The sequence below is a fragment of the Myxine glutinosa genome, chromosome 9 (assembly GCF_964187855.1).
Source record: "Myxine glutinosa chromosome 9, kmMyxGlut1.1, whole genome shotgun sequence".
Classification (NCBI taxonomy): domain Eukaryota; kingdom Metazoa; phylum Chordata; class Myxini; order Myxiniformes; family Myxinidae; genus Myxine; species Myxine glutinosa.
In genome coordinates, this window is record NC_136269.1 from 55,514,710 (window position 1) to 55,528,392 (window position 13,683).

The 13,683-nt window shown below is 42.4% G+C and overlaps 1 protein-coding gene across 1 annotated transcript in view; it reads right to left on the reverse strand.

Moving 5' to 3' along the window:
• Nucleotides 1-13,683, reverse strand: part of LOC137435376 (nesprin-1) — a 375,431-nt gene that overhangs the window by 160,234 nt on the left and 201,514 nt on the right. The window contains exons 70-71 of the mRNA XM_078784359.1: nt 11,872-11,973; nt 11,549-11,668 (exon numbers count right to left, since the gene is read on the reverse strand). Of these exons, the coding sequence (XP_078640485.1) occupies nt 11,549-11,668; nt 11,872-11,973 (222 nt within the window). The remainder of the gene's footprint in view (nt 1-11,548; nt 11,669-11,871; nt 11,974-13,683) is intronic.

A 13,683-nucleotide genomic window follows, 5' to 3' on the forward strand; every position in this document is an offset into this window, starting at 1 on the left:
TTGCTTGATGGTTTTATTTATTTTTGATGAAGTCATACAATATAACTGTGGGTAAATGCAGCATAGTATCCAAACTTAGCACGCGGTTAATACCACGTGTTCAGCAGATAACTCATGCAGAAATGCATCTAGTCATGCAGACATGTACCAGAACAAAGATAGAGGTTGGTGTTGTAAGCATCTAATGATGGGAATTTTTCAAAGAATTTACATTACATACCAGAACAAAGATAGAGGTTGGTGTTGTAAGCATTTAATGATGGGAATTTTTCAAAGAATTTACATTACATTTCTTCAAAATAATCACATATCTGCAGCACATGATGACGCTGATGATGGTTTCTGATGGAACTAAAAAGCAGAATTTTGATACAAATGCCTCGATGGATATGCCTCTGCTCACATAAGATGTCCACCCACAGTTACGTTTGATCTCAATTAAAGGTCACATCAGAGAGAGAGAACATGAGAGAGAGCACGAGAGAGAAAAGAGAAAAGTAGAAGAGAGACAGCATCAGATGTTTATAACTCAGGATATGGTCTGCAAAATGATCGTCAATTAAAGGTGCATAACATTTGAACTTTTGCACCCAAAATCTAATCAGTTCATCTTTTTTCTGCAGTCTATACTTGTACCAAGTTTGGTAGAAAGATGATTTCAATCAGGTCATTATAGGGAGTAATAATAAGCATTTTGGTGAGTGGCAGGTCCTTAAACATCATCATCATCATCCAAAGTGAACGCCCATGTGATACAAGACCTTGAAATATAAATGAGAGACCTTGCTGAAGAACTTTCAATGTGTAGATTGGTGTCAGTAAAACAATATTCCACCAGGATCTGTGTTTAAATAAAATAAAGCTTAATCAAGCTTGTCAAGCCTCATGCTTTACTCAGCAGTCTCCAGATTTTGGAAATGCTCATCTTCCAACCAAGACCTATACATAAATAAATATTCTGATTCTCATTATTATCAAAACATCTGACTCTGTTTCAGTACCATGGACTGCATTATGAGCTTACATCATATCATTTACAAGAGGTTGGTGGTTATCCATGCACTGGGCTGGCAGGATGGTCGAGAGGTACGCGCACGTGCCTCTCTCTGAGCCATCTAGCCTGGGTTTGAATCTCGGCCCACCTACAAACGATCACTTCGCGTCTCGCAGAGATTCATCAATGTGTGTTTAGTCCCTCTGATGGACGTTAGACAGGGAGTCCCATCTGCCGCCGTTAGGTAGTGGACATTAAATGTCCTTCACGACAAACCCACGGTGTCCTTCACGAAGAGTAGGCAAGCTATCGTCGGCACCCTGAACAAGTTACAAATTCCGGCCCTAGCCTACAGAGGGTGTTGCATTAGCAGCACAGCCGTTCCATCAGCCAATGATTCTCGTTGCAGCATTGTGCTTCACACCAAAGAAGAAAAATATTTGTAGTGTGTTATATCAAGTGGTTAATTTGTTACAATTTGATTATCTTAAGCTGCTTGAAAGCAGTTAGTATACTTGTTAGTATCCAGAACTCCACCCCTCCTCCAGTGTCCTCAAACGTATTTTTGACTCGAAAATCACAAGAAACTCATTTTGCAAAAAATGTTCGTTTCCCATGAATCGTACACTTTTCAAAATCCAATCTCACCCCTCCCCTCCAAATCCTCCCCATCACCCATCCCTTTCAAATCTCCCCCCTTGCCCCTTCCCTCCGAGACTCTCCCTCGCTCCTCCCCTCCTAGACTCCCCTCTCACCCCTCCTCCTCAAAGCATCCTTCCTGCTTCTTCCCCCTTCCAACTTTCACCTTCATCTCCCCAAACCTTCTGCCTCGCTCTTCCCCCTCCTCAAATAACACCTCACTGTGCCTCACCCAATCTCCATCAAACCTTTTGTCCGCCCCATTCTTCCCTTTCTCCAAGCTATTCTGAAATCTCTGAAATCTCTGACACACCTTCAACAGCTCTCCCTACCTCTTCCTCCTCATCCACATCTTACCCTACCCCTCCCCCCCCCTGTTCTGGACCCGATGCTCCCCCTTCCTCTTCATTAACGGTATGGACCTCAAACATCCGGGGCCTTCGCTCAAACTTGACTGACCTCTCCATACAGGTTGCTTCTGACAAACCAGATGTGATCTGCTTAACAGAAACTTTCCTCCTTCATGATGTCTCTGATGCCTTGGTATCTCTCCCAGGTTACTCCCTCCTCCGGTATGATAGACCTGAGCCTCGTCCTGGAGGTGGGGTTGCTATCTTTATAAAAAACTCTCTTCCTCACTCGCCCTCCACTGCCCTCTCTCCACCTCACCCCCAGGAATACCTTTGGCTACGGCTTCCCCTTCGCTCCCACCTTTTGTTCATATGTGTGTTGTACCGTCCACCAAACAGCGATGACTCCATCTACATCTCACTGTCTGATAATATGGACCAACTTCTATCTACCCATCCCAACTCTCTCTTCCTCATATGTGGTGATTTCAATTGTCACCATGCCAGTTGGCTGGGTGTGGGTACCTCTCTCACCAGCCATGGCTCTTCAGCAAAGGACTTCTGCGACTCACTGGGACTGACACAATCTGTCAATTTCCCGACCCGGATCTCAGTCAACGGAGCATCTTCTCTTCTGGATTTGGTTATGACAAACTTCCCTGAAAATGTCTGCTGCTCTTCTTCTGCTCCAATCGGCTCATCTTATCATGTGCTTGTCAAAGTGGACATCTCTCTGACCATTCTCAGAGAGCCTCCTCAGCGTCGACGAGTCTGGCATTTCACTCAGGCCAACTGGCACGGTCTTCAAGCAGCCATCAATCATCTGGACTGGTCTCCCATCTCTACCGCCTCTGACATCAACTCATCCTGGGATTTCTTTCAAAGTAAATTGCTCTCTCTCATGCACAGATTTATACCATCTCGTCTTCAGTTGTCATACCCTTCCTCCCGTCCATGGTACACGGAATCTTGTGGTGAGGCTGTTGCCCTGAAACAACTTGCTTTCGTCTCCTGGAAAGCAAATCCAACGGAAGGAAATCTCATTTCCTTTCACAAAGCCCGAAACAAGTGTGTGTCCACCCTCAGGAGAGCCAGGAAACAATATCTCACCATTCTCAAGACCGAACTCTCTTATCTGTCTCCCTCTTCCAAATCCTGGTGGCGTCTGGTCAAATCTGTTTCTGGTGTTTGTTCCCCCTCCATCCCCTCCCTCACCTCAAACGGCTTAACGGCCGACTCCGCACGTGAAAAAGCTGAATGCCTCAACTCTGTGTTTGCCTCTAAATCTTGTGTCCCAAACCCATCCCTCTCTGTACCCACCGTACCCAGTCGTACCCAGCTGCTCCTGGACTCTGTGTCCTTTCCTCCTGACAAGGTGGAAAAGTTTCTGTCAACCCTCGACTCTGATTCTGCAACTGGTCCTGACGGCATCAGCCCACGGGTCCTAAAATCATGTTCTTCTGCTCTTTCACTCCCTCTTTCTGTTCTCTTCACCCTCTCTTTTGCTCAAGGTCATCTGCCATCTGCTTGGAAATCAGCCAACATCACCGCTTTGCACAAAAAAGGTGCAAAAACAGATCCCAGCAACTACAGACCAATCAGCCTTCTCCCAATTATCAGCAAAGTCATGGAATCCATCATTGCTTCAGATATTAAATCTTTCCTCTTCTCCAATGGCTTGATCTCTGATCATCAATTTGGTTTCAGACCTGGTCACTCTACTCTGGACATGCTGCTTCTGCTTTCTCAACAATGGATGGAGGTCCTCAACGCCAAACAGGAAATTAGAGCTGTCTCCCTTGACATTTCACGTGCCTTCGATACGGTCTGGCACCCTGCTCTGCTCACCAAACTCTCCTCCTTTGGTATCCATGGAAATCTCCACGCATGGCTGGCGGACTTCCTCTCTGGTCGTAGTCAACGTGTGGCCCTGAATGGGTTTCTCTCATCTCCTCTTCCTGTTCAGGCTGGAGTTCCCCAAGGTAGTGTTCTGGGCCCTGTGCTTTTTCTGGTCTTCATCAATGATCTCTCTGACTCTCTTGAAAATCCTCTCTATCTCTTTGCTGACGACTCTACTCTCTGTCGCTCCATTCCTCATCCCTCAGATCGGAAGTCTGCAGCCTCCTCACTCTCTGCAGACCTGGACAAAATCACAGACTGGTCAAACAAGTGGAACATGTCTTTCAATCCTGACAAATCTCACACTCTTACAATGTCTCTCCGAAAGGACCGACTGGACAACCCTCCCATCTACTTTCTCAACAATCCTCTCCAAGAAGTTCTGTCGCTCAAGCTTTTGGGTCTCACTATCTGCCATGATCTTTCTTGGGAAAACCACATTTCCAAGCTGGCCTCCAAAGCCAGTCGCCGACTGGGCATCCTCCGTCGTGCGAAGTCCTTCCTTGGCACACCTGAGCTCCTCACCACATACAAGGCTTTCATCTGCAGCTCAATGGAATACTGTTCCCCCCTCTGGGCTGGTGCTCCTGCCTCACACCTTGCTCGGCTGCAAGCTGTTGAGGCCAAAGCTTTCATAATCATTGGAATCTCCTGCGATGTAGTCAACACCGAGGGCCTTTCACTCACTCACCGCAGGCAGGTTGGTGGTCTTTCTGTCTTCTACCGACTCCTCTCCGGCCTTGCTCCCCCAGCTCTCTCTGTGCTCTGTCCCCCCAATATTCCTTCAGGTCGCACAAGATCTGCCTGCAACCCTCTTATGGTTAAACTGCCAAAGTCTTGGCTCTCTGCTCACCTTCACTCTTTCATCCCCCTTTTCTCCCGCCTCTGGAACAAACTCCCCCACTCCCTTCAATCCCACTCCTCCCTCCAGGTCTTTAAAACAGCTGTTCACCACCATCTCTTATCTTCCCCCATAGAAAACCTTGATCTTTTCTACCCCCGGTAATTCACCCCAGAGTCCTTGCAGTGTTCATATGTTTTATTCCTCTCCCACCTCCCCCCAAGTCCTCCCGATGTCCCTGCTTTCAAATGTTGTGTTTGTGTCCTTCCCCCTCTTCCCCCTCTCTTTTGTGTCCTTCCCCCTCTCTCACCATCTTGTCTGCCGCTCCCCTTGTTTTTTGTGTTTTGTGTGTCGCTTTGTCTTTTTGTGTGATTAATGTTAGCTCTTTCACGAGTCTCGATCTTGTATACAAAAAAACAACAACAACAAAAAAAAAAACTTGTTAGGTTACTCTGATAAATGGGAAAAAAACATTTTCTTAGCAGTTAGGGTGCTGGCTTGGGATCCAAGGATCCTGAGTTTGAATCCCGATCGATCGTTGAATTAACGCCAGGGGGGTTGACTCAGCCTGTCTTCCTTCCAAGGTCTGCAAATTCAGAACCAGCTTGCTGAGATGAATGTGCCAGTGTGCGCCCTGGTTTAGAATAGGTACACCGTATCGCTGTGTATCGTAAGAGGTGACTAAAGGTTGGTGTCAGGAAGGAAATCCGGCCATGAAAACATTGCCTCAAAAAGGGAACCATGATGATTGTCATGGGGCCCGCAAGGCTAACCCCCCACTCTCGCAGGAAAAATGGCATTAAAAAGGGGAAATTTTTTTTTGTCTTCCTGGATTGAATTGCAAGTGGGTTCAGATGCAAAACAAATCTCCTGAGCAATTTTTCCAGGAACTTGATAGAAATTCTTCTATCTATTATACACAGAGTGAAAGTATATATGTATATATACACAAAGAATTAAGTTAAGCACCCCTACACAACGAATTAAGGTAAGCACCCCCTAATATATATTCTTTGTGTATATGTATACATTGGCATATATTCTAAGGTATGTGAGATCAAATAATGATTGGTATGACATTAGCAATTATCCATTGATGAAATTGAGTGATCAAAGTGAAAAAAAGTGATTGGTTGAGTCAGTGATCCGATCACGTGGGTCCTACACACGTTATTGACGCAAAGATCGCTAGAGGTCTTCTCAGAACAATGACTGTACGTTAGAAAACATAAACGTCATCCACACTGTCCGTGATGGACCTATAGCTCCATACTTAAATTGAGGTGAAAATATGCCTAAAATTCCCAAAAAATTTCACCTTAAATTATTCAGAATAAAATATTGAAAACGGCATGATTGTTATGTTTTTATGTGACCATAATATCACTTCTCCAGAAAATATAGCAATATCATGGGTATATTACACTGTTTTGACGACAACAAACTTGTAATGTGCGAGGTTGTAAAAAAACGGGGGGGGTGCTTAACTTAATTCTTTGTGTATATATATATATATATATATATATATATATATATGTATATATATATATATATATATATATATATATATATATATATATATATATATATAAATAAATAAATAAATATATATATATACAGACTTGGCATTTAATATGGAATTTTTTTTTATCTTGACTTGGGTTTACTTTCTGAACTCGGTATATCAATCTGGTGAGTTTCTTTTACCCTTCGGTGATGTCTTTGTTGAAAGAACCATGTCACTGATTGTCTTTCGCAGCAAGAAGTCAATAACAGGATTATATCACAGGTGGCGTGACAAAATGTAAGGACAGGTACACTTGACGATTGGCTTCACAATCGGGTATATAAGGGTTGTTGCGTTCTGTATTAGTGGAAAACAACTGCTGCACATCTACAAAACTTATTGCCGCTTCCTCTGGAGATGGTCCGTCAACTTGACAATGCTGTTTGTCATGGAGTGGTGGCTTTACGAAATTCTGGCATGAAACAGCGTGCTATTGCTCGGCAGTATGGCATCACTCAAGGTCAGGTGTCAAAGATCGTGAAACGAAATGCTCAGAGGGGTGTCCCTACTCCAATACCGAGGCCAGGACGTCCCCGCAGAACCACAAGGAGAGATGATCGCCAGCTGCACCGGTTAGTCTGCAATGGCCGTACCAAGTCAGCTAATCGGCTTCGGGCTGAGTGGCAGCAACTGACAAATGTGCCTCTATCCAGAAGGCTAGTCAACCAACGACTGGTTCAAGCAGGCTATCGTGCCAGGCGTCCCCTGAGAAAGCCACGCCTGACCAGACAACACAGCCAGCGCCGATTGCAGTGGGCCAGAGAGCACCGTCAATGGCAGCCAGGACACTGGAATCACGTGACCTTCAGAGACGAGTCTAGATTTCTGTTCTATCGTCAAGATGGCCACGTCCGAATGCGCAGACAAGTGCATGAAGCCCACAACGAAGATTGTATAGTGCCAAGAGTCCAAGCTGGAGGTGGTGGGGTGACCGTTTGGGCTGCTTTTCATGCAGGGGGAAAAACTGACCTGGTTGTTCTGAATGGAAACCTGAACCAGACACGCGATCTCCTCCTGCCTGCGTTTCCCTGATACGTGCCGTGACCACCAGAGGGCCACGCCGGGCGAGCTGTCCCGGAGCGACTGACGGCAAGGCGTGTTTGGCGTGCAAACTTCCTTCCTTCTTATTCCCCGCGTGAGTGAGAGGGCCCTTTGTCTGGGCTTTAGGTAACATTGTTTAAGTGCCTGCTCTGTGTCTCCTGATCCTTGTACATTATAATAAATCGTGTTCTTCCTCTTATTTGACCGTTCCCATCCCTTCCATTAATTGGCCTAGCATAGTACGAATAAAACAGCTCGAATCGGGTTCAATAAAAGGTAACGGCACGAGTCACGTGATACGCACACCACTCGGGCGTAATCGATTAGCGTGGCTTGTGCAAGGTCCGGTCCCCGTTTTCGTGGCAGCGTGGGTCAAAGGTACGTGCGGCGTCGACCCGATACCCTCTATCACGCTTGCTGCGGAAGTGGCGATTCGGCGTTGTGTACACGAAGACCCAAGGGGAAAAGGGGTTTAATTCCCCCTTTGTAACGTGCACGGGCTTCGGGAGATCCGCAACAATATATACCTGTGCAGTGTCTGTGTTGTGTTTTCCTGTGTTGTTGTCACTGAACTACTCCCTCAAACTTTTGTGAAATCATACCAAACTTCTGGTATGCACCTACCTCTCCCGTGTGTGTTTCCTCAGGGTAGGTTTTTTGAAAATGTTTGAAAAAAAAAAATGTGAAAATTTTTTGGGATAAAAAATATTTTTTACAAACTTAAATCTTCAACTTCAATTGTTTATAAAATGTAATGCCACGTAAATTACAAATACATTTGTGCAAAATAATTGTTTGTATTATGATTGGTGTAAACCATGACAACACAGCAACTCAGGTACAGTCATTATCCTCAGCTAAAACAAGCTCATTCCTCTGTAGCGAAGCATGGTGAGGCGAGCGTAGCGATCTCGTATATATTTAATCTCTCTATATATCTACATATCTGGGCAGTGCCTGTGTTGTTACTGACTACTCCCTCAAACTTTTGTTTCTGTGGTGGTGAAGTGTTTTTAATAACGTGGCTGCAAGGTATTTTGGATTACTTGGTGGTGAGGCGTTTTGAATTACGTGGTGGTGAGGCGTTTTGAATTACGTGGTGGTGAGGTGTTTTGTATTACGTGGTGGTGAGGCGTTTTGAATTACGTGGTGATGAGGCATTTTGAATTACGTGGTGGTGAGGCGTTTTGAATTACGTGGTGGTGAGGTGTTTTGTATTACGTGGTGGTGAGGCGTTTTGAATTATGTGGTGGTGAGGTGTTTTGAATTACGTGGTGATGAGGTGTTTTGAATAACGTGGTGGTGAGGTGTTTTGAATTACGTGGTCGTGAGGTGTTTTGGGTTACGTGGTGGTGAGGTGTTTTGAATTACATCGTGGTGAGGTGTTTTGAATTATGTGGTGGTGAGGTGTTTTGTATTATATGGTGGTGAGGTCAAGTATTTAATATACGGTACGCATGCATGTGCAGTGTCTGTCACGTCCCTTCACGTCACTGAACTACTCGCACAAACTTTTGTGAAATCGTCCCAAACTTCCAGTCTCCAGTGCGTATGGGCTAAAGCAGTGGTTCCCAAACCCATGGTCGCGGACCAAATGAGGGTCGCAAGGGTGTTCCTGAGGGTTGTGGGACGGTTTCAAAAAAAGAAATATTACAGTGTTATAAGGTCATTACTTCACTGGCATAATATGAAGGATTATTGAAATAGTAATTAAAGTCGAATAGTTGTGGATAATATAGTTGTGTTGTGTTAAGTTTGGAATTCACGTGTTATAATGATTGTGGCACTGAAAAATGCAGGAATGTTTTTTTTTGCAGTTGGATGAATCAGTAGACATTGCAGGTGACGTTCAACTTATGGTTTTTGTAAGGTACAGAGGAGGAAACGACATTCTGGAAGAATTTCTTCTCTGCAATGCCCTGTCAAGCACCACCACTGGAGAAGACATCTTTAATATGATGAGCATTTTTTTTTCAAGAAACATGATCTAGACTGGTTGAATAACTTGGCTGTGTGCACTGACGGAGCTCCATCTATGATGGGAAGTCGTTTGGGTTTTGTTACTCGTGTTAAAGCAGAAAACCCTGACATCATAATAATTCACTGTTTCTTACATCGGGAAAACTTTGCTACTCGACGTTTGCAACCGGACCTCCATGTAGTTCTCAATAATGCTATCCAAATTGTGAATTTTGTCAAGGCCAAGGCTTTAAACTCACGCATTTTCCATAAAATGTGTGAAGAGATGGGATCACATCACCAGGTCTTGTTGTTCCACTCTGATATTCGTTGGCTCTCTCGAGGGAAGATTCTCAGAAGAGTTATTGAACTAGAAACTGAAATAGAAAATTATTTAAGTGAGAATAGACATGCACTGGCAGTTGTTTGAAAGATGCTGCTTGGCTGGCAAAGCTTGCCTATTTGGGTGACATCTTCATGCACCTGAATGAACTGAATTCAGACATGCAGGGCCGTAATCATACCATGGTGGACATAGGTGAAAAAAATTGCCTCATTCAAGAAAAACTTGCTCTTTGGAGAGAAAAACTGGCTAGAGGAAAAACGGCTGCCTTTCCAGAACTGAGTGCTGTGCTGGAAGATGCGTCGGAAATATCCCTTGTTGATGTCAAAAGTATTTTCGAAGATCATCTGAAGAACCTTCAGGAAAAAATGGACAGGTATTTTCCAGAAAACGTCGACCTCAAGAGAGTTGGATCAGAAATGTGTTCAATGTGGACGTCAGTGAAGTCGGAGAAGATATTCCAGGATTTCAAGAAGAACTCATCGAACTCCAGGAAAATCAAGTGCAAGAGCAACGCTTTGAAAAGCTCCAGTATTCAAAATTTTGGACCCAAATTGAAGATAAGCCCATTCTGACTCGGGAGGCTGAAAAAGCTCTTCTCCCTTTTCCAACAATATATCTCTGTGAACAAGGATTTTCAGGTCTTGTTGCAATCAAGACTAAAGCAAGGAACCACGTGGATCCTCAGCATGGCTTGTGTTGTGCTCTGTCTATCAACATAAACCAAAGTTAGAGGACCTTACCCACAAAATTAAGCAGTCTCACGGCAGCCACGGAGAAAACCTTTGATTGTGTAATAAAGTCTAATTTTCATGTAAATTTCTTTTTCATTTTGTCCAATTATAAACTCTTTGAAAATCATTATGTGTTGGTAATTCATTCAATTAAACGATATGAATAAACATAATGTATCAAAATGATAGGTAATTAACACTGGTAATTACAGCGTTTAGGGTCGCCGGGCCAGGACAAGATTGTATTCAGGATCGCCACCAAAAATGTTTGGGACCCACTGGGCTAAAGAGTTCCTTTTTGAATGTTTTCTTTCTTCAACCTAAATCTTCAACTTAAATTGCTTATAAAATGTAATATCACAAACACTACAAATAAATTTGTACAAAATAATTGTTTGTATTATGATTGGTGTAAATCATGACAACACAGCAACTCAGGTGCAGTCATTATCCTCAGCTAAAACAAGCTCGTTACTCTGTAACGAAGCATGGTGAGGCGAACGTAGTGATCTCGTATTTATTTCACTCGGACATCTTTCATAACAAAAATGAGTTGTGCCTTTAACCATGATATGTTTCGCAAAATGCAATGGAGGTGTGATGTCATGCAATGGAATAGGTGCATTGGGATGCGGGAGGAGGAAGAAGAATCCGCTGGGGATGGAACTGGAAGAGCAGGCCGAGAGAGGAGGAAGAAGAGGGGGATTCGGGGAGAGTTGGCGGACTCATCTTCTGTTTTGCTTTCTTTGTATGATCTGAACAGTGCTACAATGAACTTTACAAACATCATTTGAAATCAACACGAAAGTTATCTCATCACATAATTTCACCCATGGAAAAGTATGGTTCTTTGTTGATATCAAAAGTCAAAATGTGATTTGAATTTGATATTTGGTTATTTTGGGTACACACACACACACACACACACACACACACACACACACACACACACACACACACACACACACACACACACACACAATTACAAAACCCTGCCTCCCATGGGTGTGGGGAGAGGTGGACGGGCTAATAAAATAAAACGTGCTTAGAAGAACGACGGCAACTGGGATAATTAATCAATAGAAGATTGAATGCACACAATTGCCCCTTCATGTTCAGCGGACAACCTAAAGTCTTTGGTGTACACAATGGATTCAACAAAATCTTGTGTTTCAACTCACCTGCAGGTTGTGCAACTCTTGAACATTTGCTGGCTCCTCATACAGCTTTTGCTGACGTGCTCTGATCATAAAGATTTGCATTTCAAACCACCGAAGCTTCGATGCCAAATTTTCCAAGTCCTGCAACCAAGCAATCCAACAGTTGAAACAATATTATAAGCAATAATGTGACCATTTTTATTCTGGCAAATATCTGTCATCACATTATGACAAAGTTGAAAGATGTGTGTAATTTAAAGAAGGTTCGACAAAACAAACTGGATGCATCAAGCATTGCAGAAAAGGGGAAATATCATAGGCGCCATGTATAGCTTTGCACTCACTTGAAGTTGTTCCCAAGCCTTCTTGTTTGGTTCATCTGAAAGTGTATCCAGGACAAGTTGTTTGTGATTTGCAAGAGAACTGTGCAAAATGCTGAGCTGAGTCTGAATGAAAAATAAAAACAAGTAGAGCTACATTTAAAGTACACCATCTCCATGCCAAATAAATAAATAACATGTCCTCCAGCGCGACATTGCCGGAGGTCTTCGGTGCCCAGATATGCCACCGCACAGCACATGGAGATGGAATTGCAAGGGAGCGGTGTACAATAATAAATAAATAAATTGATTAATTGCATCATTAAAATAATCATAAAATAATAATTTTTTAATCAACTGGCTAATAGATTTTAGAATAATTAAACTAACAATGTTTCACCTGAATCTGTAACTTTTTGAAAATTAAGCAATTAATTAATTAATTAATTAATCGATTAATTGATTCATCAATAAAGGTAAAATATACCATTTGTAGCCAAATCACTTGCTCACTGTAGTGTCCAAATATCAGCTTCCTAGCTCAAAAGGTGCCTCAGATATTGCCCAGATGAGTAAGAAAATATAAAAGTAATAAATAAAGCAATAATAATTAAAATATTAGTCAATGAATTAATTAATCAAAAAATTATATAAATAAAAATTTCCAAAGCACTTGTTCGCAATTGTGCCCAAATTCCAGCTTCTAGCTCAAAATATGGCCGAGATATCACCCAGACAAACAAACAAATGAAAAATCATTCAGAGTGACACTTGGCAAAACAGAACAAAGTAGAATGGCACTCATTAATATCTGTCATAATAGATAGATATCATTAATATCTACCTAATATCAATGGCACTCATTAATATATTACATGAAGCAAAATAATCGGTCATCCTTTTGACCTCAAAAACAATTAGTGGTTGAACTCAGTGACCTGATATGAAAAAAGGGCTACAAAGTTTAAGTTAATCGGATGAAAACTGACAATTTCAGAAATTTTGACTATGTTGACCTTTCGGCCTATGTTGACCTCAAAAATAGTTGATGGTTGGTTTAAGTAAGCTGATATGCAAATCCTATACAGATTTCAGGTCAATCGGATGAAAATTGAGGTTTTAGAAATTTGATAAAAAGTGGTTGACCTTTGGCCTATGTTGACCTTTTAGCCTATGTTGATCTCAAAAATAGTTGGTGGTTGAATTCAGTTAGCTGATATGTAAATCCCATTCAAATTTCAAGTGAATCGGATGAAAATGGAGGATTTTAGAAATTTGAAATTGTTGTTGACATTTGGCCTATGTTGACCTTTTGGCCTATGTTGCTCTCAAAAATTGTTGGTGGTTGAATTCAGTTCGCTGATATGAAAATCATATTCAAATCTAAAGTCAATCGGATGAAAATTGAGGATTTTAGAAATTTGATAAAAAGTGGTTGACATTTGGCCTATGTTGACCTTTTGGCCGATGTTGATCTCAAAAATAGTTGGTGGTTGAATTCAGTTAGCCGATATGTAAATCCTATTCAATTTTCAAGTTAATCGGATGAAAATTGAGGATTTTAGAAATCCGAAAAAAGTGGTTTACCTTTGGCCTTTGTTGACCTTTTGACCTCAAAAATATATAGGATTTTGTCGGACCACAAACTCCACCATTTGGGGAAGTTTCGTAAAGATTGGTTTAAAATTGTGACCAGTAGGCATAAGTGAGCGGACAGACAAACAAACACACAAACCAGAGTGATCAACATACTTGTCAAAATATTTTTTCAAAAAAGTAACAAGAAAGAAAGAAAACAAGAAAACAAACAGAGCGAAAACTGAGTATGCCCTTTCA